Genomic DNA, 19,907 nt, shown 5'->3' on the forward strand with positions numbered 1-19,907 from the left:
TCTTTGACAAATAACCTGGACAAACTGGGGGTCTTCTTTTCTCCATCGGGAACGAACTCAAGTGACCCAACGATGTTCTTTATTCCAGGCCACGTTGATATTTGGATGGCTCTTCCTGACGCGGACGTTTAGGGACTGATTGTTTCTGATTGTTTCTACGTAAAACTATTAAAAAAAAAAAATCGACGAGAAATTTTTTTTGGAAAAAAGTAAATTTTTTTTATATTTTCTAATGTTTGGTTTGTAGGTAAAAAAAAAAAAAAGTTTTCTATTACGGTAGTTTGATTGAAGAAAAAATGGATAAAAATTATTAATATATATTTTTATGTATATATAATTATATTATAATTTATATTTATAAATTAAATATATTTAAATATATTATATATATAATAAATTATAATATAATATATACTAGTTATATATTTAAAAATATTTATAAATAATTATATATTTATAAATAAAATATCATATATATATATATATATATATATATATATATATATATATATATATAGAAAAAGAGAGGTCCACCCTGGACCTCTCTCGGGCGGTCCACAACGTCAGGTCCAATGGGTGGACCGCATGGAACCTGCCAGTGAGCCGCGGATTTTCGGCCCATTGGTTTTCGTTTTCCGACCATTTTCCTAAAATCTGTAAAATATTTTTACGAGAAAGCAATTTTACGTGAAACCAAACGACTTTACGAAGAACCAAACATACCCTTATTAGGTAAAAAGTTAATTGGAAACTCATCAGGGTCTGATTTGTTCATGTGATTTAAGTTTTTTATTAAATATTTAATTTTTGAAAAAGTAGTTCTCGTGATAAAATATTTGCATAAAGGAAATATTTTTGTTTGGTAGATATCATCGAGTATACAGAAAAAATATTTTTTCTGTATTTGGTTTAACACCGAAATTATCCAATTATATTAATAAAATTATTTTAATATATATACATTTTTTGTATAGACTAATATTATACATCATTTTACATTAAAATAATTATACAAAAATCACAATTATTTGAATATATAAAATTTGGGAGATTCATATTTTATTTGTCTTTTGTACTCAATTTAAAATTTTAGAATAAATATAAAATCTGTAAAAAAGTATTTATTTTTTTAGAATTAATTTTAACAATGAAGAAGGTGGGTTTTTAAATTCACCTTTTAAGGGATTATAAGATTTTTAGAAAAAAATTTCAATTTCTATCATTTGAGATTTCTGTGATAAGATTTGACAATTTTGATGTCTTATTCTCAGCCATCTTAAAAATTACCATAAAACCATATTCCAGAATTCTAGAGTTGAGTGCGTGAATTCATCCAAATCACGTTATAATTTTTGCCCCTTTTTTATCACTTAGGTTTCGTTTTGGATTACGTGAGGTGAGAGAAGGTACGATGAAAAAATACTCTGTTTGTTTCCGTACGTAATATTCTGTTTCGCATATCGCGATAAGTCGGTTACGCTATTCCATCGGAAAACGCAGAAGTATATCCCTATATAATTTTACTCTAACTTTATTTTATTTAATAGCATCAGATGAGAATAAACGAAGCGGGTAGCGTGCTACCTATCTCTCAAAAAAAAAAAAAAAAAGCGTCAGATGAATATCAACACCAAACTAAGCCATAATGCTTGGTCTCCGTGAAAATTAAAAAATTCAGCTCCGTTCACAAAACAACACTGGGCCCGTCCTGAAATCATCCCAATCTCCTTGCGATGCACTAGCCTGTTAAATTGGGCCGACGTAGGCCCACTTGGGTGCGTCGTAAAGGGGCCCACATTCTAGGGCCTTGTAAAATGGGCTTAATTGGGGTCATTTGGGAAGCGGCGGCCCAATGAGGCAGCTTCCTTAAAACGCGCCTCGAAGAGAAACGTGCTTCTGCGCACCTCCAAACACCAAACCGAAATGACGAAGCTCGCCCGCTTCCTCCCCTCCAGGTAAAACCCTCCAAACCCTAACCCTAATCCGAGCTTTTTGTTTCCACCCATTTTCCTCTAGCTCCTCCTGTTTCCTCGGTGCTCGCTCCTTCGGTTTCTTCAACCTGAGCTCTGAAAAATTAGGTCATTTTCTATCTCCTTCGAGAGCTTGGAGTAGGGTAAGAATATAACTACTGTACCTTAATCCTTGAACGGAATCATCATGGTGGTTGCTAATGGGACTGAGTATCCCATTTCTGTACGTGTGCGCGCGCGCGCGCGCTTTTTCCTGTTGAGAAAACCATCCTCATTCTGTGCTTTAGTGATCGTCGAAAAGTTTGATCAACGAGAAGCTTTCTATTCTGTAGAACATCCTTAAATTAGATTCAGGTTTATATTGTAGGTAGTTTATTAACTTGATTTAGTAATAGCTAATAAATCATCTTAAGCGTGAACTTTAGCTTGGCTAATTTGTTTGAGATAGATACAAGTGTGCACTCTATGACTAGGTTCCGTTCATCCTTGCATAAAGCTATTACATTTCTGAGATTTGCATTTTGAAATAGTTGAAACCCTAGGTAGCATCACTGTCATGTTATTTTTACTTGCTTTGGAGAAAGGACCTAATTTGGGACTAGGAACAAACCATCTTATTCCTCATCGCAATCTTTGTTAGTTCTGCACCGTTTTTAGATGATTTGTTTGGAATCCTTTTACGGCCAATTATCGCGCTTTGTGTTGAGAAGTTTTTATTCCTGTGTTGGCACTGCTAGTTAGAGCAAACCCCTTTAAGTGGTTTGATCAATACACGACTTAGTTAGAAATGGGTGACTTTTGGGGCCGAATTAGAGCATACCATTTTTGAGGTTTCGATCAATTTGTAACTAGATTCAAGGGTGAGCAAAAGTTATAGGATGGTGGACTAGCACATTACTTAATCTGTCAATTGTGATTATACACAATTAACTATGAATATGATGCCTACCAAAACTTGTGATTGGTTATTTATTCATATTCACATGTTAAGAACCAACATATTCAAAGAATGTGTGTGGAAGAGACGAGGATATTAGCTACTTAGAAATGATAGGTTAGGACAAGAGATGACCGTCTGAGATGATATGCCGCATACAAGATATATGGGTCTTCTAGTTCAACGAGAATAAAACAGTTCAAGTAGGAGGATATAGCTCAAAATAGAATTTAGTGGGTATACATTCTTTCATAATACTGATCCCCTTAGCTGATGTCTCTGTAATGATTGTCGAGAGCTATTTGTTGCAGACATTGTTCACAACTATTATTTTTTATATGCTTTATGTATCATTTTCGCTGTGAATTTATACTGTTTTGGGTTGTAGCCAAACTGATTGACTGAATTTCTGGTTTGCAAAATATTTGGATGGGTTTTTCTTAGCTCCTTACTAAATTAGCTGTTAACAACATTATTTGAATTGGCTAGGAATCTTCTACTTCGCTGTTCCTTTAATATAAAAGATGCCTTCTGGATAAATTCTTTTAGTTCTCATCGTGGTATATCAAGTTCTGCAGCGGATTATGTGACTGACGGTAATGCCAAATCCTTTTAGCCCTGTTCTATCTTATTCTTCAGATGGTATAGTAGGTCCTTCATCTGTCCGAGTCTTTTTCTCACCAGGGAGCTCCGGTAGAAGCTACGCAAACTACACCGTATTTAAGGGAAAAGCTGCCCTTTCTATGAGTCCATTATTACCGAAATTCCGTAAACTGGAGGTATGTTTTTTTTGCCTATGATCCCCATAAAGTCCTTGTTTAAGAAGCTTTTCTTAGCTCTCGCTCATCGCTTTTTCCCCCCACCTTTTTCTGTAGTCTGGAGCTTCTAAAGTTGAGAAGAATGGGGTTGTTTTGTTGACATTTTGGCCTGCTATTGGGCAGCGTAAGTATGATTGGCAAAAAAAGCAGGTAATGCCTTAAGACATTCTGGTTATTTGCTGCCAAAGAGATTGTATTAGAATGAATTCTAACCAGCAAAAAGGATTAGAGCTATTGACCACTTTATAAGTTTCGAAGTGATGGATAATATTGTTATAGGGCCCCTTTAGCGCTGCTAGTTCTTTTGCAAAAGTACTATTTGAGTAAAGCTATAAAAAAATACTAACGACTTTTGCATCAAAGTCTCTTCAAATGCTTCTTCCAATAGTAGCAGTAGAAGCTTCATCAAATGGAGTTTCCGCTGTTGAGGCCCAAATGCTTGTTAAACTTTTCCTCAACAGTGAAAGCTCCAGACTTCTTGTAGCTGAAACCCTGGTTTGAGAGGCTTATGCTTACTAGAGTAGAGAAGTTTTTCTGCGAGCCAGGGTTAACAGGAACTTGATTTGCTGTCTTTTCTAACTGTAGATCTTTGCTTTATCACCTACTGAACTTGGAAGCTTGATTAGCCTTGGACCTGCTGAACATTGTGAGTTTTTACATGATCCTTCTATGAAATCAAGGTCTGTGACATTTATTTGGAGAAAGATTCTTTTCAGTCATTTATTATTGCATTCTTATGTTGCTCAATCTCACTTCGTAAATTTAACCTACAGCCTTGAAGGTCAAGTGAAGAAATCATTATCAATCACCCCATTGGGCAATGACAGTGGTTATTTCGTTAATTTGTGTAAGTCAGATTAACTTCTCGTAATTGCAATAAGACAGGTGTTAATTATTGTAATTGGTACTTGTACAGTTTTCTTATTTATATGTGCTCAGGATTTGTTGAAGAGAATCTCTGCCACTTTTTGAAATGAAATATATATATATATATATATATATATATATATATGGCTATTGATTGCTTCAATATGTAGTCAGCAATATGAAATCAACAGATGACCTTTCATTTTAAGACAGTATGCTGTTGACTTCATCAATCCTATTTTACTTTTGCATTACTATCCTCCGTGATTCTGATCGAAGTAACTGTATGCAGCTGTTGTGAATACTGTCGAGAAGACAAATGAACGTTTTTCTGTGCCCGTCACAAGGGCTGAATTTACAGTGATGCGCACAGCATTTAGCGTAAGACTTCCGTCTTTTTTAAATGCCAACCTCAATCCCTTAAATATATCCTCTTAGATCCACTTTTGCATAGTTTGAACGCTGCGATATACTTCCGCTGTTTCTTCATGTCTCCAGAATTATCAAGTAGGATTACTTGTTTGATGTGTGATGAATTAGGAATCATGGTATCTTTACTCTTCAAAGGATACTTCTTGGTGTATAGTGGGGGGAAATGCTATCTTGATCATTCGACAATCTACATTAATTAGTACATCCAAAGAAGTGCATAGAGATATCCATATTGTTTTGGCTTCAATTTATTTGTCAAAAAAACCTTTTGCATTATCTGCTTCTCCCCATTTGGTGTGTTTCCTTTTTTTTTTTTAAACTCATATAAAAACTTGTATTTGCTGATTCGCAACACCTCTTCTGCACAGTATGTATTGCCGCATCTCATGGGGTGGGACCAAGCTGTCAGGCCACGCCAAGCAAACACACCGGCGAGTCCTCTGAAGCAGCAGGTGGAGGAGCGTCCCAACCCTGATTTTGAATGGGGGAGGTGAAACAGGTAGTTGTTGGGGGTTCTTGTAGACATTTAGAAACAGCTTTCTCTGGCCATTGCGGGAAAATTTAAACAAAATGGCTTGATTAAACTTGTTAGAGTAGTCGCTTTCCAAGTTCTATTTGTTATCTATATTTAGTGCCTTGTTGGACAAACATGAAATTTAAGATGATGGTTCCTAATGCTGGTTTGAGAACATGCTGGGCAGCAAATACACCCAGAATATGTGCTAAAAGATGTCTCCTCGTGTGGTGTCATGGGTACACTTTGTTGTGGGCTTAAAGTGGATTATTCGAATGACCATCTCTGTAGCTGTCTTTTTCCTGAATGTGCATGTGGCCCCGGTTTCTGATTGTACATGACATTGATTATATCAAATTCTGAGTTTGTTATTTGATGCGCATCTGATGCTAATAATAGGAAGAACAGGATTGGGATTAGAGCATACAAAAATATATTTTTAAATTTATTTATGAAATTATAAAAAATATATTACGTATGAAAATAAATAAAATATTTTTTATTGTACTTTTTCATTGTAAATCACGTAACCGTTCCATAATTCTAAAGAGGGACTTGTTCGCTTTGGTTTTTAGTTCTACTCCAAAATATGCAGCGCGATCTAGTATGGAAACCTTTTGTTCGCTTTGGTTTTTCCGTTCGGTTTTTTCGCTTTTAGTTCTAAACTCTAAACCCCGAAATCTTTTTGATCTGATTTGTTTACCTGAGCAAAAACGTTGTTAGAATTGGGGAAATGATTTAGAGAAATTATGGCCCTGCACCTGGCGTATTGGTGTGTTGCAAAAATCATATTTAATTCTAACGAAATCAGTGCCTTAAAATTATAAGGTTATGCTACAGTGAGTATGAACCTTACAATTTTTTTTTTAATCCAAAATTCTATTTCGTCACACTGAGTTTACCACATCCATATTTTTTTACTACAAAAAATTTAAAACATTTATCTAACTTTATGGATGAAATGGATGAAAGAATTATACCCCAAATTTTGAGAATGTACAAGTAAAAGCACTTCTCAAATTTAAATCTGATTTAACAGACGCGATCTGCAGTTGTGCAAACTAATAAATTTTGAAAACTATTATTAGAACTGCGGTTTCGATTTTTTATAAAATAATAAAATGTTTAAATTTTATGAATTTTGATAGACAACAAGGATTCTCCGGAAGTCGATGTTTATCACCCATTTTTCTCGTAATAGCTGGAACAGAGATCAACGACATGATTCTCTCCTCTTTTTTTTCGGTAAATCGCCACCCTGTACCCCTAATACTGTTTCTTCTTCTTCTTCATTTTTATTTTTTATTTTTGGTTCCAATCCCTATCCTCCACGCAATCCGTAGCGTTCTTATTATCCCTTTCCTCTGGCGTGGTCGTTTCGATCGAATTCGAGAAGAACATTTTCCAAAGTGTAGATCCGTAGGAGATTTATCAACGCTTTCTCGCCTCTCGTCCCAATCCGAATCTTGCGAAGAAAAACTATCCCGGCCCGATCAGATGCGGAGTTCGCGATAACCTAATCCGCGTTCCACGAAGAAGCATAAGAGAGCGGGATGCGTGCCGAGTCCCAATCCCCGGCGATCGACGGCGGCGGGATCTCCTTCTTCTGCGTGGCGAGGGGGAGCACGATCATCCACTCCCGCAGCAGCGGCGACGGCGAGCTCGAAGCCCTAGCCGCGGCGTGCCTCGCGAGGACCCCGCCGCGCCACGCCCGCTGCTCCCACACCGCCCGCGACCGCACCTTCGCCTTCCTCGTCGCCGGCGACGGCCGCACCTACTTCGCCATCGCCGACGGGGGGGAGGGCTCGGGGCCCGCGCTCCGCTTCCTCGAGCGCCTCCGCGACGCCTTCGAGAGGGGCGGCGGCGCGGAGGGGCTGGCGCCGCGCGCGCCGGCGGCGAAGGAGAGGGCGATCGAGGTGGGCAGCGGGAACGGCGGGGATCGGGCGATTAGGACGATCGCCGACGAGAAGGCGGGGACGAAGGGTTTGCGCCGGAGTTTGAGCGCGCGCGCGCGCAAGCTGTGGTGGCGGCACGTGCGGGTCGTGCTCGCGTTGGACGCGCTGCTCTGCGCGGCGTTGTTGGGGGCTTGGTTTGCGGTGTGCCGGGGACTCAAATGCTTGGAATAGATGCTCCGTTAAAATTTGTATATCTGTTCAAAATTTACCTTCATCTACTATTATTTATATTTACTGTATACATATATACATAGACACACCGTATACATGATTTGGTATCTTCTTGTATTGCGGAAACTCTTTGCTAAAATTTCAGCTTAGCTCCCTGGCGTCGGATTCAAGCGTTCGACGATAGTTCACGCCATTTTATTTGAAAAGTGAATCTGCGGTTCAAAAGTGCTGTGTGAATCACTAAACAGATACGCAATCTATTGCGAGAACACCCTTACTTGTAGAGTAGTCACAATTGCCTTTTTATTTAGCTCTTACACTCCCTTACAAGTTAATGGAACTTTGTCTCGAATCAGAAAAATGCTTGAGAGTTTTAAATAACATCCGAGGTTCGGTGTATCCACAAATGCCCAAATGATTTTAACATGCATACACTTTTAGCGGCTTAGAATGTCGACGCTACCATCGTTGCGGAATTAAGGATCTACATTAACAACTAAGGAAGCTTCTCCCTGATGCCTAACTTCTTCGGTTTCTCCAACTGTATTATCTGCCTCCCTCTCTTCTGTTTCATTCTCATGCTGAGCTGTTCTCTCACTTGTGAGCCTCTCTGTATATTCTTCGTGCGAGTTCTCTTCTTCGACAGCTTGGTCTTCATCATGAAGGGGGCTAGATTTAGCTGCTTTCGGTGTTGGGAGGAGCGAGACTCGGCATAGAGGGCACGTCGTGTTGGTGGCGAGCCAATGGTCGATGCAGTCCACGTGAAAGGTGTGGCCGCAGGGAGGTATTCTTTGTAGTCGTTCGTCCGATTGATATTCCCCTAAACAAACTGAGCATCTGTACACCACCGATACTATTTTTTTCAGAAGAAACTAAAAAAGCGCACAAGGAAGTACCAGAGTCAAAAGTGGATGAAATTTGCTTTGTTCGAAAACGGTGAAGCAGAGTGAACTTCAAATGCATGCAATAATAGGCATCCCTACTTGGTCGATATTCCGAGTTTGCATGAAGGACAGAAGCAAGCAAACAATACCAAAAAGAACGTATTCAATTGAGAAATATACTGGACTTTTAGACCTCTGGATGGATAGATGAACTTTTGTTAAAAAAAATACAATCTCTTGCTGCTCCAACATATATGTCCAGTCACAATGCACGCATCCGACATTACAGTAAAAGTTCGCAAAATGATTGAATGAGGATCACCAAAGATTCAAGTTTTAACAAAAGCTACTGTGTTGGCGCAGAGTGGCTTGTGCGTGATCATACAACTAATTAATAACCACAAGTTACTCAGTAGTATCTTTTTTATTTTGTCTCTTTTTGTCATCAATGATGATCAGAAAATGTAACTTCAGCAACATGTTAAAGAAGGAAAATGACGGCTACTTTCTGAATCTAATTACACTGCCTAAACCGACCGTCCCTAACGCAAGTGGCAAATAATTTGGTGATTGATATCCGAGATCCCAAGTTCGACTCCTGATTGATTCATATTTTCAGCTAAGTTTATTTCTAAAAAGAATTAAACGAAGCGGATAGCATGCTACGTTTCTCTCTCTAAAAAAAAAAAAAAATTTACACGGCCTAGTATGAGTTTCATTGTATAGTAAATCTATTTACGTAAAACTGTGCAGGCCTTTTTAACCAAAACTGAAACCGAAACCGAAAATTGAAATTAAAATTCTAGAAGCTCAAACAGAATCTGAGACAGAATTTTATATTGCAGATCTTTGCAAGAACAACTTTAGATAGAGGAAGAGTTGAATGATCAAGAGCCTTCTCTCTCACATACTAGCTCACTCTTCTAGTCGTACATAAAGAAAAGTGAGAGCCTAGAAAATCACGACATAAACGGCATGCCTCCTTTATATTATTTGCATTTCCTTTTTCATAGATTTGTGGCATCCGCCTTTTCTGATTAAAAATGAGCACTTTTCTTAGTTTCTATGATCCACTGACGATACAATGTCAATCTCCGTCCTTAGTCCTTGGTTCTTAATTGAGACCTTTTTAGACCCCCTAATACCTGGACACAACTCACGCTGAGTGCGGAAAAGAACTTACTCATTTTCCGTCAAAGGCTTGTTAAATGAAACATTCCTATCAACAAAGGATGAACATTTGAACATCTACCAATAAAATGTGTCGCGTAAGTACTCTTCCAAGTTTTGGTACACAAAATCTACGTCATTTTTTCAGCAAAGCCAAGCAAGAGTGGCATTCTCCACAACATATCCAACCGAAATAACATTCATATATGTCCTTGCAGTAACAGATACTAAATATCAGCTTTTCCTCCAAAGAAGGAACCAAAAAAACACAACATATACAGAAATTAACTTGCTCCGCGGCTAATGAGACTAAAACTACTTCACCGGAAATACTTTGGACCATCTCATTCAACACTCAGTTTTAAGAACTCGCATTTTAAGCAGATCAAATCTATTAAAACAAGCAAATCAAGAGGCTAGATGTCTTTTTCAATCTCCAAAGGAGTAAAACAAGCGAAAACTAACCATCACAGGTAGCTACATCAACCAAGATATATTAACTACCGACATTGCGAAAAGGAAAAAAAAAAGAAATTCCAAATTGTCACACTTTCTACATAAGATAAAGGAATCACTCACTGTGTCTCTCTGATCAAAAAGCTCTCCTTGAACACGATCACCGGGAGCATCTCCCTAACCTCTTTCTTAATCCCCGTCTCCGACGGCTAAATGCACAAAAAAAAAAAATAAAAACACAAATTTTAGCAGCATGAGTATAACAAATCAACGAATGTGAGATCATGAAAATTTTACTAACTCTTTGGAGATCTCCCCTGCTGAGGTGATTGGCTCTCATCCTCAGAGATTGCCAACTCGCTCTCCACCTCCTCAAGTAGAACAAGTAGAAGACGAGGAGTAAAACGAAGGTGAAGAAAACGGGGACCGAAAAGATGAAAGCTTGGTATAGTTTTAGCTCAGGGGATGCGGCCGAGCAATAAGCCGGAGGATCCGGAGAAGTACACGACATTACAATCCAACAAATTACTACCAAGAGATTTATAATTAGGGTTTAAATGGATCAAATTGGAGAGAGAACCCACGTAGGTAGATGAAACCCTAGTAAAAGATTAATGAGCTCAGAGAAAGATGGGAACTAGGGTTTATAACCGCGAAAACAAGTAGAAACAAAGGAGATCTCTCTAATTCGAGGAAAACCAAGATTAAAAAATCGGATTTTGGAGGGGGAAAATCTAGTTTTTGATTGATTGGAAATGGGGATTTTGGGAGTTCGACGTGTGGAAACTGGAAAGAAGGAAAAAGGGGGAAGAAGAAAACATAAATTACACTAAATATTTGAACAAAAAATAAAAATAAAGGAATTACAGATGCTGATACTTATTTATTTCATTGGAGGAAGGAAAAGATAGATAACAAACAACAAATTTTGAACTAAAAAAAAAAGGGAAAAAAAAAGGAATTATTCTCACGAAAACGATCTCGTCAACGAGGATTCGAAGACGCTTTAGCGAAGCGAGATGACGTGTTGATGATGTTGACTCGGAGAGAGACATTTATATATTTATTTATGTTTTTATTGTTTAGGAAAGCTACGTATAACTGAGTCATTAAACTTTAATTACTTTTCACTTGAACTCACTGATTTACTTTTATTTTCGTTCGTAATCGGAGAAATGATATTACTTTTATTTTCGTTCCTTAGACGAGAAATGATATAACGTGATTCGTATTCTATGTACTCATTTGTAGTCTTTTAAACTTAGGTATGCTGTTATGAATAGAAGCAGAAAAACACTAACAGAACCAGATAGATCAATCAGTTTAACCCCATTTACTACCTAATACAAATTGAGTACGTTACAACCATTTGCATGTCACAGATAACATTGCATTATACACAGTTCCTCCTTTTTTTTCTTAATGCAAAGATTACATATCGGCACACGCTGCTTCATTCAAACAGAAAAGTATACGCATGAGTTTTTAGGGATCTTCATGAAGAGATTTGAATGCAGTTGCTTCCTGAAGAAGCTGCTTCCGCTCCCCGGTCTCCCCACAAGCTACACATATCTTACTTTAAGCTTAACCTCTCCAGGATAATAGAGTTTGTTTCTTTGGGCTCGAAGGTTCGCTACTGAACTTGTGAACCAGAAGCTTGAAACAAGGGAGGAAGATTGCGTACAGCAGGGCGAGTATGAAAGGGACTGCAATGAACCAACCCAGTAGCTGTACAAGATGTTTATGTTGATTTTAGCCTTTGAATAAACAGTGAATAAGGAATATCACTCGAGTTATAAGAATAGATTCGGGTGGTGTGTCATATACCGCATGGAGTATGCTGAGTAGTATTTCTCTCGAGGCTTTGCCTGTAATAACCTTCTTCAGAGCGTCAGATGTCAACGGGAAATGCGGGCCGCCAGAGATGAATTCGCCCAACCGCAAGAAGGGTATGACCAGACTAGGGAAGAAAATAATGAAAAAAATTAGAGCATTAACGGCTCTTCAACAAAGTGCTCAGAATGTTGTTAGCAGCTAATAGTAAAAGTTCATTATTGTACATCGAGAACGAATAAGTTTTTGCAAGATAAAAGAACAAGCAACATCCTCTGGAGATCGTCAAAGTTACATCTTAGTGTGAGCTGATCCAAAACCAAGAAAAACTGATCAATTCAATAAACAATCAAGCCTATGAATGAACAACGATTTCAAATAACATACAACGATTTGAAGAGCCTTACTGCAGCTACTAAAGGAAAGGGAAGTGTACTGCAGTCGATTCTATTAACGAACAAACAGTAATTGTCCAGAGACAAATCCAACCCACCTTAACTCAATTGGCGTAGCAACAAAGTTAGCGAGCATAACACTTGGAGCGTGACAGCGATCTCCAAGCAATGCTATGGCCATTCCACAAAGAAGGACGGTGGTCCCTGTTAGGGTAAGAATGAAGGGGAAAAAAAAATGATATGAAGTAACAAATAAAATGATGACGGGATTATGTTGGCAAATGAGTAACATGATCAGTTTGAAGTGTAAATTGTTTATGAACTATAGGCGTAGAAATGGCAAAGATATAGGCATGCCCTAGGTGCCTTTGAATAACATGAGACAACCATAAATCTAGCTTGTTTAAAGCTTCATTGCATCAGTAGATATACCTATGAAAGTGTCCATAGAAAACCTAATTAAGTTGCAGTTCCTTGTTTTCTGAAAATAAGAAATTTGATTTGCTGGAAATTCAAGAGCTTACAAGGAACTCAAAGCAACAAAAATAAGAGCGAACTTACAAGGAGCTTATAGTCCTTGGTTAAATTTTGACGGTATTGGAGAGTGCCAACTTATTCAATCTCATATTAGAAGCCTATTTAAGAAGATTCCCAATTGATTACCAATATGAGTAAAAGATTGATGCGCGATAAAATATAACTGATATAAAACCACACTACTAGTTGTTCTTTCACAAAAATATGTAGACATCCAGTAAAATACATGAAACAAGTATATCAATAACAGCTGATTCCACAAAATATCTAGAAGATTCATGGTGTGAACTATATAAAATATATTTCAGGGACTTATTAAGCAGATCAACAGATAATTGAAAATAAGATTCAGGAATCTCCACCTTGATATCAATCAATATGCTCTAAACTACCACGTTTATATGATTGCAAATCTATCACGAGCAACATTTGAAAATTCATACCATCATGAGCGAAACAAATGCTATTTTAATCGAGAGTACTAAATAAACAAAGGTGCCAAAAACTGTTACCCTTTCCTGCGTTTTACAGCATGAAGCCCAGAATTTTAAAGATGCTCAGATGATGTGAAATAAGAACGTATGACTATCCGCCGCTGATCTTCGCCAACATACAAAAGCTAACCAACCTAATCTTTACTATTTAGATATGTTAATCCTCGGCGATTCAAGGTATACTACACTATTTCTTCATTTCTATCAAGTATCTATAGCATGTGTTCAGAACTGTAAAAAGATTAAAAAAAAAAGGAAAAAATTTGGGAATTTCTTACCACAAATGGGAAACACTCCCAGAGTCACACCAAGAGCAGTAGAAAATGCTAGCTCCTTTGGTTCTGCACCCCTACACAAGAACATAGTCCAAAATTCTCATTGATCCTCTAAAAACATTAGGATCAAAATTATTACACAACAGTGAGCAGAAAATAGCAAAATAACACTTGTTCAACTACAAGATATAAGATTGTGATCCAAGGACATCCAAATTAGGGCATCCCTCAATTTGGATCAACTAGAACTAAAAAGGCACACTTTGAAAGGAATCAAAATAGATATTTTGGTCCAATTCTACACGAATCCTTTTTTAAAAAAAAATTCACCCAAATCAGTACCTTTTGATGATCTGCAAAAGGGGATCAAGGATCTTCTCCTTGAGCCATGGCACCACTCCAAACCTCCAAATTGGCATCTTCAAAAAGCACCCTTTCCCCCTTCCCCACCAAGAGAAAAAAAAAAAAAAAAAAAAAAAAAAAAGAGCCCTCTTTTTTTCCCTAATTTTCTGAATAAGAGATCCTTTTCAAGTGGGCTCCTCCAAAAGCCTCGTACTGGGTTATGCTTCTATTTTTCCTGTGAAATAAAAGAAAAGGTTGCAATTTTGAACACGTAAAACACAAAATCAGAGCTAAAGCTTCTTCATTTCTACAATTTGATCGTGTATTTTGTGAATTATTATGAAGGCTCAGTAGTTTCGGTGGCCACCATTAATGGCTTGTGCAGGAGCTCGAAATTGGGTGCGTCGTAATTATCATTTATGAATGATTCGTAGCAGTGGTCCCCAAACACATAATACTTTGGAATTGTTCGGATAGGCGCAGTGTCGTAAGCCGAGCTCATCTCAACCGTCCAATAAAAATAATTTTTTAAAATATTTTAATTCAGTAAAACTATTTCTTTTATAGACAATTGATATGATACTACTTGTATGAGTCCCTAAACTATTATATTGGGAAACTATGTCCACCTAATTTCTCTCACCCAACACGTACAAATTCAGACCCATGAGCCACATATTATACACGTAATTATTAGTTTGTTTACTATATAGTAGGATAATTTTAGATGTATTTCCATAAAATTTTTAAATTATAAATTTTTCTATAAATTTTAAATATCTATATATATATGTTGCTTTAAAATCTTATGATTTGTAAATTTATCTTTACAGGTTGACTATCGTTAATTAGTTAGTTGTTTATTGCCGACAGTTGGAATTATGATGTCCTTAAAAGATTTTTTAAATAAAATTTTATGCTTTGGTTTAATTATTTATAGTTATAATGAGATGGAATGGCATATTTATTGATATTTTTTGAAAGATAGAATAGCGATTTTATAGAAGAAAATAAACTTTAATCAGTCAACTAAAGATTTTAATAATTAAAATTTCATAGGAATAAATATTCAATTTGGTGCTTTTGTAAGGATACAGATGCAATTAACAACGCTAATTTAGTGCATGAAAATTTGTAGAAATAAAGGTACAATGAAGCCTAGTAAGATTGCTCGATATTCTCTCTCTCCTTGCTTAATTGGGAGGATATATTTAGTGATGGCTGGTGTGATTAAGTATCTTTGCATGTGATTAAGGATGATCTAATCACATCTTACCCACTTTTCTATGCCTATTAGTAGTAAATATAATATAAGAGTTACTATCCCCGGCGCAAGTGACAAAGGACTTGATGATTAGTATTCGAGATCCCATATTCGAATCCTAATTACTTCGCGTTTTAACTTAAGTTTATTTTTAGAAAGAAATAAAAAAAATGGATAGCATGCTATATTTTTCAAAAAAAAAAAGAAAAGGAAAGAGTTGAGCTAAAATGCTCCGAGCCGCAAACAAGCTCTATTACCATGAGTTTGATTTCGATGATGAAGCCTCAAATTAATGATCGCATTGTTGAATATGATCTATGCCATTTAAAATATTTGAAAACCAAATTTAAAATCTATTCTATATTACTAGCCTAATGATTAAAGAGTTTCAAATTTTATAATTTTAATAAATAATATGAGACGATTTCTCGTTTAACAATGTAAAAAATATCCAAATCAATTGAATTTTAATTAGAAAAATTCTTGAAACTATTTATACTCATGATCTTGATTACCAAACTCCTATAATTACTTTTTAAAAAGTATTTATTTTCAACCATTCATTTTATATTTATTTGATAGACAAGTAATTAAGAAAACAATATCGAAAAAGTATGAAATTTGATTTCTAAATATTTCAATTGGTATAGATTATGTTCAACGGTGTCAATCGTCAATTTAGATACCCCATTATCAAATACAAATAAGTGACAATAAAACATATTTATTACTAACAGTATTCAAGTTCAACTTTATAATATAATACCAACATTATATTGGTTGCACCGACTGTCCTCAGAGCAAGTGAAAAAGGGTTTGATGGCTGGTACCCAAGATTCCAAGTTTGAATGCTAGTTTTTTTGAGAAAAAATGTTTGAATGCTAGTTGATTTACATTTTTAGTTAAGTTTATTTTTAAATAAAATAAACGAAACGAATAACGCACTATCTATCTCTCAAAAATAAAAAAACAAAACATTATATTGGTTGCGTGAGCACTCTTGCGGTTTCAAAAGAAAGAAGCAACCATCAACTTGGCACGCAAACACCATGCAAAAAGTAGTATTTGCTTCCCACAACAAGCAACTTTTTCCCTGGAAATTCGGTTTATGGTGTCATAAATTAAGAAAGTGCGTGTACCTAATAATAATGTGATCACGAGTTTTTGGCTGGGAGTTTGAGAAGAACTATTCGAATAAGCTAAGTCCTAAAAACGAGCTGTTCTTATCCCGTCCTCAGAACCCGACTCAGAATAAATAAAAGGAGAAACCCCACCCATATTTAGGCCTCGGGACACATCTAGATGGCTGGCCTAAATTTACAAAGCTTGGTATAATGCTTGAATAATAATCCCATCTCGAATAAAAAAAAATATATAATTAAAAATATAAGAAAAAAAAAGATTATTATAATAATAATAGCCGAGTTAAAAGTATATTAGGTTATTGATTTGAACCTAATAAATTATTATTACTAGCGAGATTATTATACATTTGATATTTAAAATAAAGAAAAGTATTTGTGTTTGTAAATTTTTTATCCATCGGATCTGCTGTTGCTTCCCTCTAAGACGGAACGCTTTCCAACTGATGCATTTTGACATCCCATAGCTTCGGCATATCGCTTAGTCCTGTTCATCTTCGGTGCAAGAGCGCTCGTTCTGTGAGCTACTATGCACTCTTTCAAGACTGGCTGCTTCTAGAGAATTCATGGCATGTCGAGCCCCGATAAAGTTTTTTACTTTGCAAAAAATTAAACCACATGCTCCACCGCTTGTGTGGGCCCCCGCTAATTCCTTTGAGTTTCGTTCTTGCGCGAAGCGTAATCCCCAAACGGAATACTTATACTAACTAAATTTTTTTTAAAATATATATCTTATTATAAACCAACCTGAGTTAGGTTTTGGCTAAAATTGTTTAATAAGATTAATTTGTTTATAGAATCGGCCCTCTCACATTCATAAATTAGTTTATTTCTAAAAATATAAATGAAAAATAAAAAATAAAAAATAAAAAATAAATAAATGATCTCCCACCAACTTACAAATTACAAATTAGAATGTAAGACATTCGGTATGTATCTTTACACGTGAAAACAATGATATACCAGAAAGAGACAATAATACATGGATCATCATCGGATTAGCTAGCCAGCCCTTCCGTCGTACGTCCGCCTGCACAGCCTTATCTCACGCATCATGCCTCGCCCGGCCTGCTGCTGCTGCTGCTGCTGCTGCTTCTGCTGCCGGGCGAGGTGAGCGGGAACAGCTGCCGTTGCCGCCGCCCCGCCGACCCTCGACCGCGGGGACGGGTGCAGGTAGAAACGCCGCTCCCTGATCGCCCGCTCCTCCTCCTCCTCGTTAATCACCACTCCCTCCGACAGTACCGCTGTCGAGGGGGGGCTCTGGTCTCGGCCCCGATTATGCGATGGCGAGAGCCTCCCCTGGGAGAAGGGCGAGGGTTGGGTCGGCTTCACGATGGTCAGCTTCGGCCGGAGCTTGGACGGGCCGGGGCGAGGGGGAGGGGCGTGGTGGTGGTGGTGGTGGTGGTTGTTGTTGTGATGGATGGTGGCGGCGGTGGAGGAAGGGGGGCCGGTGAGGCGTTGGACGAGCTCCTTGAACGTGGTCTGATCGGTGTGGACGTAGGTGGTCGGAGGAGCGGTCGACGGAGACGCAGGGCCCGCGATCGGGTGCGGCGGTCGATCCATGGCCGGGTATGGCGGTGGTGGTGTTGCGTCACGCAACCAACGTAACCGAGAGGGGAAAGTACTATATATATATGTGGACCAGAAAATAAAAAAGAGTGCAAGGAAATCGATCAATGATTAAATCCAGGGCAATGTGCACATCAAGATTTTCCTAAATTGTTATTCAAAGACATGATATGCTAGTTCTTAAATACCAAAAGTTACTGAGACCTTGCTTTTAATGTTAGTATTTCGCAGAATAGGAATAGACCATTATCCCCCCTTTATACTCAAACGCTAATTTTTTATCCGAAAATAGTAGTTTTCGGTTATCCCCACCAACACCTCCATTTTCTATATAAAACTATCTAAAATTGTTCTTATTTCCAGAAACAACCCAATTTTCATCAAAATACTATTTTTTTTATCCCCATACTTGTACCTATCCCTATAATAGCTAGTTCTTGCTTATACCCGAACCAAACGGTACCTAAGAAACTAGCAAGTAATGTGACCCAATTGCTAGTATCTAGCAAAAGTAAATATCTCTCTGTACGAATGAACACTTAAAGAGGGTGTAAGCAAATTTAATTAGTAAAATTGATAACTTGGAATTTTAATAAACAAAAGCATAAAAGGTATGCATCTCTCAAGATGATAAATAATTGCGTGTGAGATAGCAAGTAATCAAATATTATAAGCATATATTTGAGCCACTAAAACAAATTTTCGCTACAACAAGGGTGCATTTTCCCAGAATCATGTAGAATTAAGGCTCCTTAATTAAGTTGATGCTTCGTAAGTTCGTAAATTTCCTAACTAGTAAACGGAAGCAGAAAAAAAAAAAAAAAAAAAAACTAAAAAAAGAAGAGTGTAAAAGCCTTTATTAAAGCATAAGCAAGTACCTTTTCTGCGTTGCCTTAGAGCGCATGTAACTCCCAAGTACTCCAATCTCTCAAGTTATTTCTAATCCCTAACTTTGTTTGACATTAATAAGATGATGAACTATACGAATGCTGATCGTCGACACTCGCTACCACCACCTGCAATATCGCGAGAGGAAACTTTAAGCTTACGTGCCTCGATCGAAAAGTTTTATAATTAAGATGCAGAAAAATAGTATGAATATATAAGCAAGGAGAAATTAAGAGACCAAGATATAGAATTTGGTTTAAGTGGTGGACATAGGTCATACTCAATAGTACATGCATGTAACTGAAAAACGTAACATCAAGCGGTTGAGGGTCTTCCTTTTCTTTTCTTTTTTTTTTCTTTTTTTTTCTTTTCCTTTTTGGAATAAGAGTTAGGTTAATGTGGACTCCAAATGGTGCCAACTCATTGCAAAACCAACTTTGACTAAGTTTCCTTTTTTTAGGACTATAGAGATTAAAATGCTAGCTTAAGGAGAAAGCAAAAAAACTGAAAAAGGCCAGGAAATAAGTAATTAACCAAAGCAAGGAGGTTAAGGAATTTGTTATGTTAATTTAAGCATTTGTCAAGCTCTTGTTCATCTTAGGAGGACATTGAATTTAGGAAAGGAAAAAGAGTTTTCGAAATAAGAAAATTAATGATAACAAAAAACTTGAGATCAGATCATGAAGCCAATCTAAGTTTTTGAAAAGAAAAAACTTGGTAAAATATATTTGACCAGTAATGTGTGTCATATATTATTTGATTCTGTAATTTAAATAGCATTAAAAAAGTTAAATACCAGTGAAAAAGGATTAATCATATTACTCATGCATGGAGAAAAACAAATTTCAGTTCAATGATCATTTAATTTAAATTCTCCTGTTGTCATGCATATATAATGCGCTTAAGATCGAAGCCCAATGTCTTTTCAAATGAACTCCATCTAAAATGCATTTCATAATTTTCACTAAAAAATCAAAATCCAAAATCAAAAGCT

General features: G+C 36.9%; 5 protein-coding genes across 8 annotated transcripts; 2 read left to right on the forward strand and 3 right to left on the reverse strand.

The window, feature by feature from the left end:
- LOC109723552 (single-stranded DNA-bindig protein WHY2, mitochondrial) lies at positions 1,889 to 5,912 on the forward strand. Of its 2 annotated transcripts, XM_020251976.1 has the most exons (8): positions 1,889 to 1,955; positions 3,397 to 3,503; positions 3,592 to 3,686; positions 3,783 to 3,875; positions 4,311 to 4,405; positions 4,499 to 4,572; positions 4,885 to 4,973; positions 5,393 to 5,912. In XM_020251976.1, exons 1-8 carry the CDS (start codon positions 1,924 to 1,926, stop codon positions 5,516 to 5,518), a joined length of 711 nt encoding a protein of 236 aa, XP_020107565.1. In that variant the 5' UTR covers positions 1,889 to 1,923; the 3' UTR covers positions 5,519 to 5,912. The 2 variants fall into 2 exon arrangements, with proteins under 2 accessions (XP_020107565.1, XP_020107566.1); XM_020251977.1 differs by lacking the exon at positions 4,885 to 4,973.
- On the forward strand, positions 6,541 to 7,781 carry LOC109723604 (phytolongin Phyl2.2-like). 2 transcript variants are annotated; one of them, XM_020252040.1, is made up of 2 exons: positions 6,541 to 6,783; positions 6,882 to 7,781. In XM_020252040.1, exon 2 carries the CDS (start codon positions 7,092 to 7,094, stop codon positions 7,662 to 7,664), a length of 573 nt encoding a protein of 190 aa, XP_020107629.1. In that variant the 5' UTR covers positions 6,541 to 6,783; positions 6,882 to 7,091; the 3' UTR covers positions 7,665 to 7,781. The 2 variants fall into 2 exon arrangements, with proteins under 2 accessions (XP_020107629.1, XP_020107630.1); XM_020252041.1 differs by having other exon boundaries at positions 6,935 to 7,781.
- Positions 7,925 to 11,077, reverse strand: LOC109723603 (RING-H2 finger protein ATL58-like). Its single transcript, XM_020252039.1, has 3 exons — positions 10,476 to 11,077; positions 10,298 to 10,383; positions 7,925 to 8,501 (listed from the first exon to the last, which is right to left on the reverse strand). Exons 1-3 carry the CDS (start codon positions 10,683 to 10,685, stop codon positions 8,141 to 8,143), a joined length of 657 nt encoding a protein of 218 aa, XP_020107628.1. The 5' UTR covers positions 10,686 to 11,077; the 3' UTR covers positions 7,925 to 8,140.
- On the reverse strand, positions 11,492 to 14,475 carry LOC109723573. 2 transcript variants are annotated; one of them, XM_020252003.1, is made up of 6 exons: positions 14,418 to 14,475; positions 14,051 to 14,285; positions 13,712 to 13,782; positions 12,501 to 12,606; positions 12,002 to 12,134; positions 11,492 to 11,902 (listed from the first exon to the last, which is right to left on the reverse strand). In XM_020252003.1, exons 2-6 carry the CDS (start codon positions 14,125 to 14,127, stop codon positions 11,759 to 11,761), a joined length of 531 nt encoding a protein of 176 aa, XP_020107592.1. In that variant the 5' UTR covers positions 14,128 to 14,285; positions 14,418 to 14,475; the 3' UTR covers positions 11,492 to 11,758. The 2 variants fall into 2 exon arrangements, with proteins under 2 accessions (XP_020107592.1, XP_020107591.1); XM_020252002.1 differs by having other exon boundaries at positions 14,051 to 14,465.
- LOC109723328 (VQ motif-containing protein 31-like) lies at positions 17,459 to 18,074 on the reverse strand. The gene has a single exon (XM_020251662.1). The coding sequence runs from the start codon at positions 18,017 to 18,019 to the stop codon at positions 17,459 to 17,461; it is 561 nt and encodes a 186-aa protein (XP_020107251.1). The 5' UTR covers positions 18,020 to 18,074.

Source organism: Ananas comosus, linkage group 17 (assembly GCF_001540865.1).
Source record: "Ananas comosus cultivar F153 linkage group 17, ASM154086v1, whole genome shotgun sequence".
NCBI lineage: Eukaryota > Viridiplantae > Streptophyta > Magnoliopsida > Poales > Bromeliaceae > Ananas > Ananas comosus.

Coding starts and splice junctions, on each gene's coding strand:
- LOC109723552 (XM_020251976.1), top strand. CDS start 1,924: ATGACGAAGCTCGCCCGCTTCCTCCCCTCCAG. Junction 1,956..3,396: donor GCCCGCTTCCTCCCCTCCAG/GTAAAACCCTCC, acceptor TGAATTGGCTAG/GAATCTTCTACTTCGCTGTT. Junction 3,687..3,782: donor CGAAATTCCGTAAACTGGAG/GTATGTTTTTTT, acceptor CTTTTTCTGTAG/TCTGGAGCTTCTAAAGTTGA.
- LOC109723604 (XM_020252040.1), top strand. CDS start 7,092: ATGCGTGCCGAGTCCCAATCCCCGGCGATCGACGGCGGCGGGATCTCC.
- LOC109723603 (XM_020252039.1), bottom strand. CDS start 10,685: ATGTCGTGTACTTCTCCGGATCCTCCGGCTTATTGCTCGGCCGCATCC. Junction 10,384..10,475: donor GCAGGGGAGATCTCCAAAGA/GTTAGTAAAATT, acceptor TTGTGCATTTAG/CCGTCGGAGACGGGGATTAA. Junction 8,502..10,297: donor TTTTTGATCAGAGAGACACA/GTGAGTGATTCC, acceptor GGTGGTGTACAG/ATGCTCAGTTTGTTTAGGGG.
- LOC109723573 (XM_020252003.1), bottom strand. CDS start 14,127: ATGCCAATTTGGAGGTTTGGAGTGGTGCCATGGCTCAAGGAGAAGATC. Junction 12,607..13,711: donor GGGAGTGTTTCCCATTTGTG/GTAAGAAATTCC, acceptor TTACCCTAACAG/GGACCACCGTCCTTCTTTGT. Junction 11,903..12,001: donor TACTCAGCATACTCCATGCG/GTATATGACACA, acceptor CATCTTGTACAG/CTACTGGGTTGGTTCATTGC.
- LOC109723328 (XM_020251662.1), bottom strand. CDS start 18,019: ATGGATCGACCGCCGCACCCGATCGCGGGCCCTGCGTCTCCGTCGACC.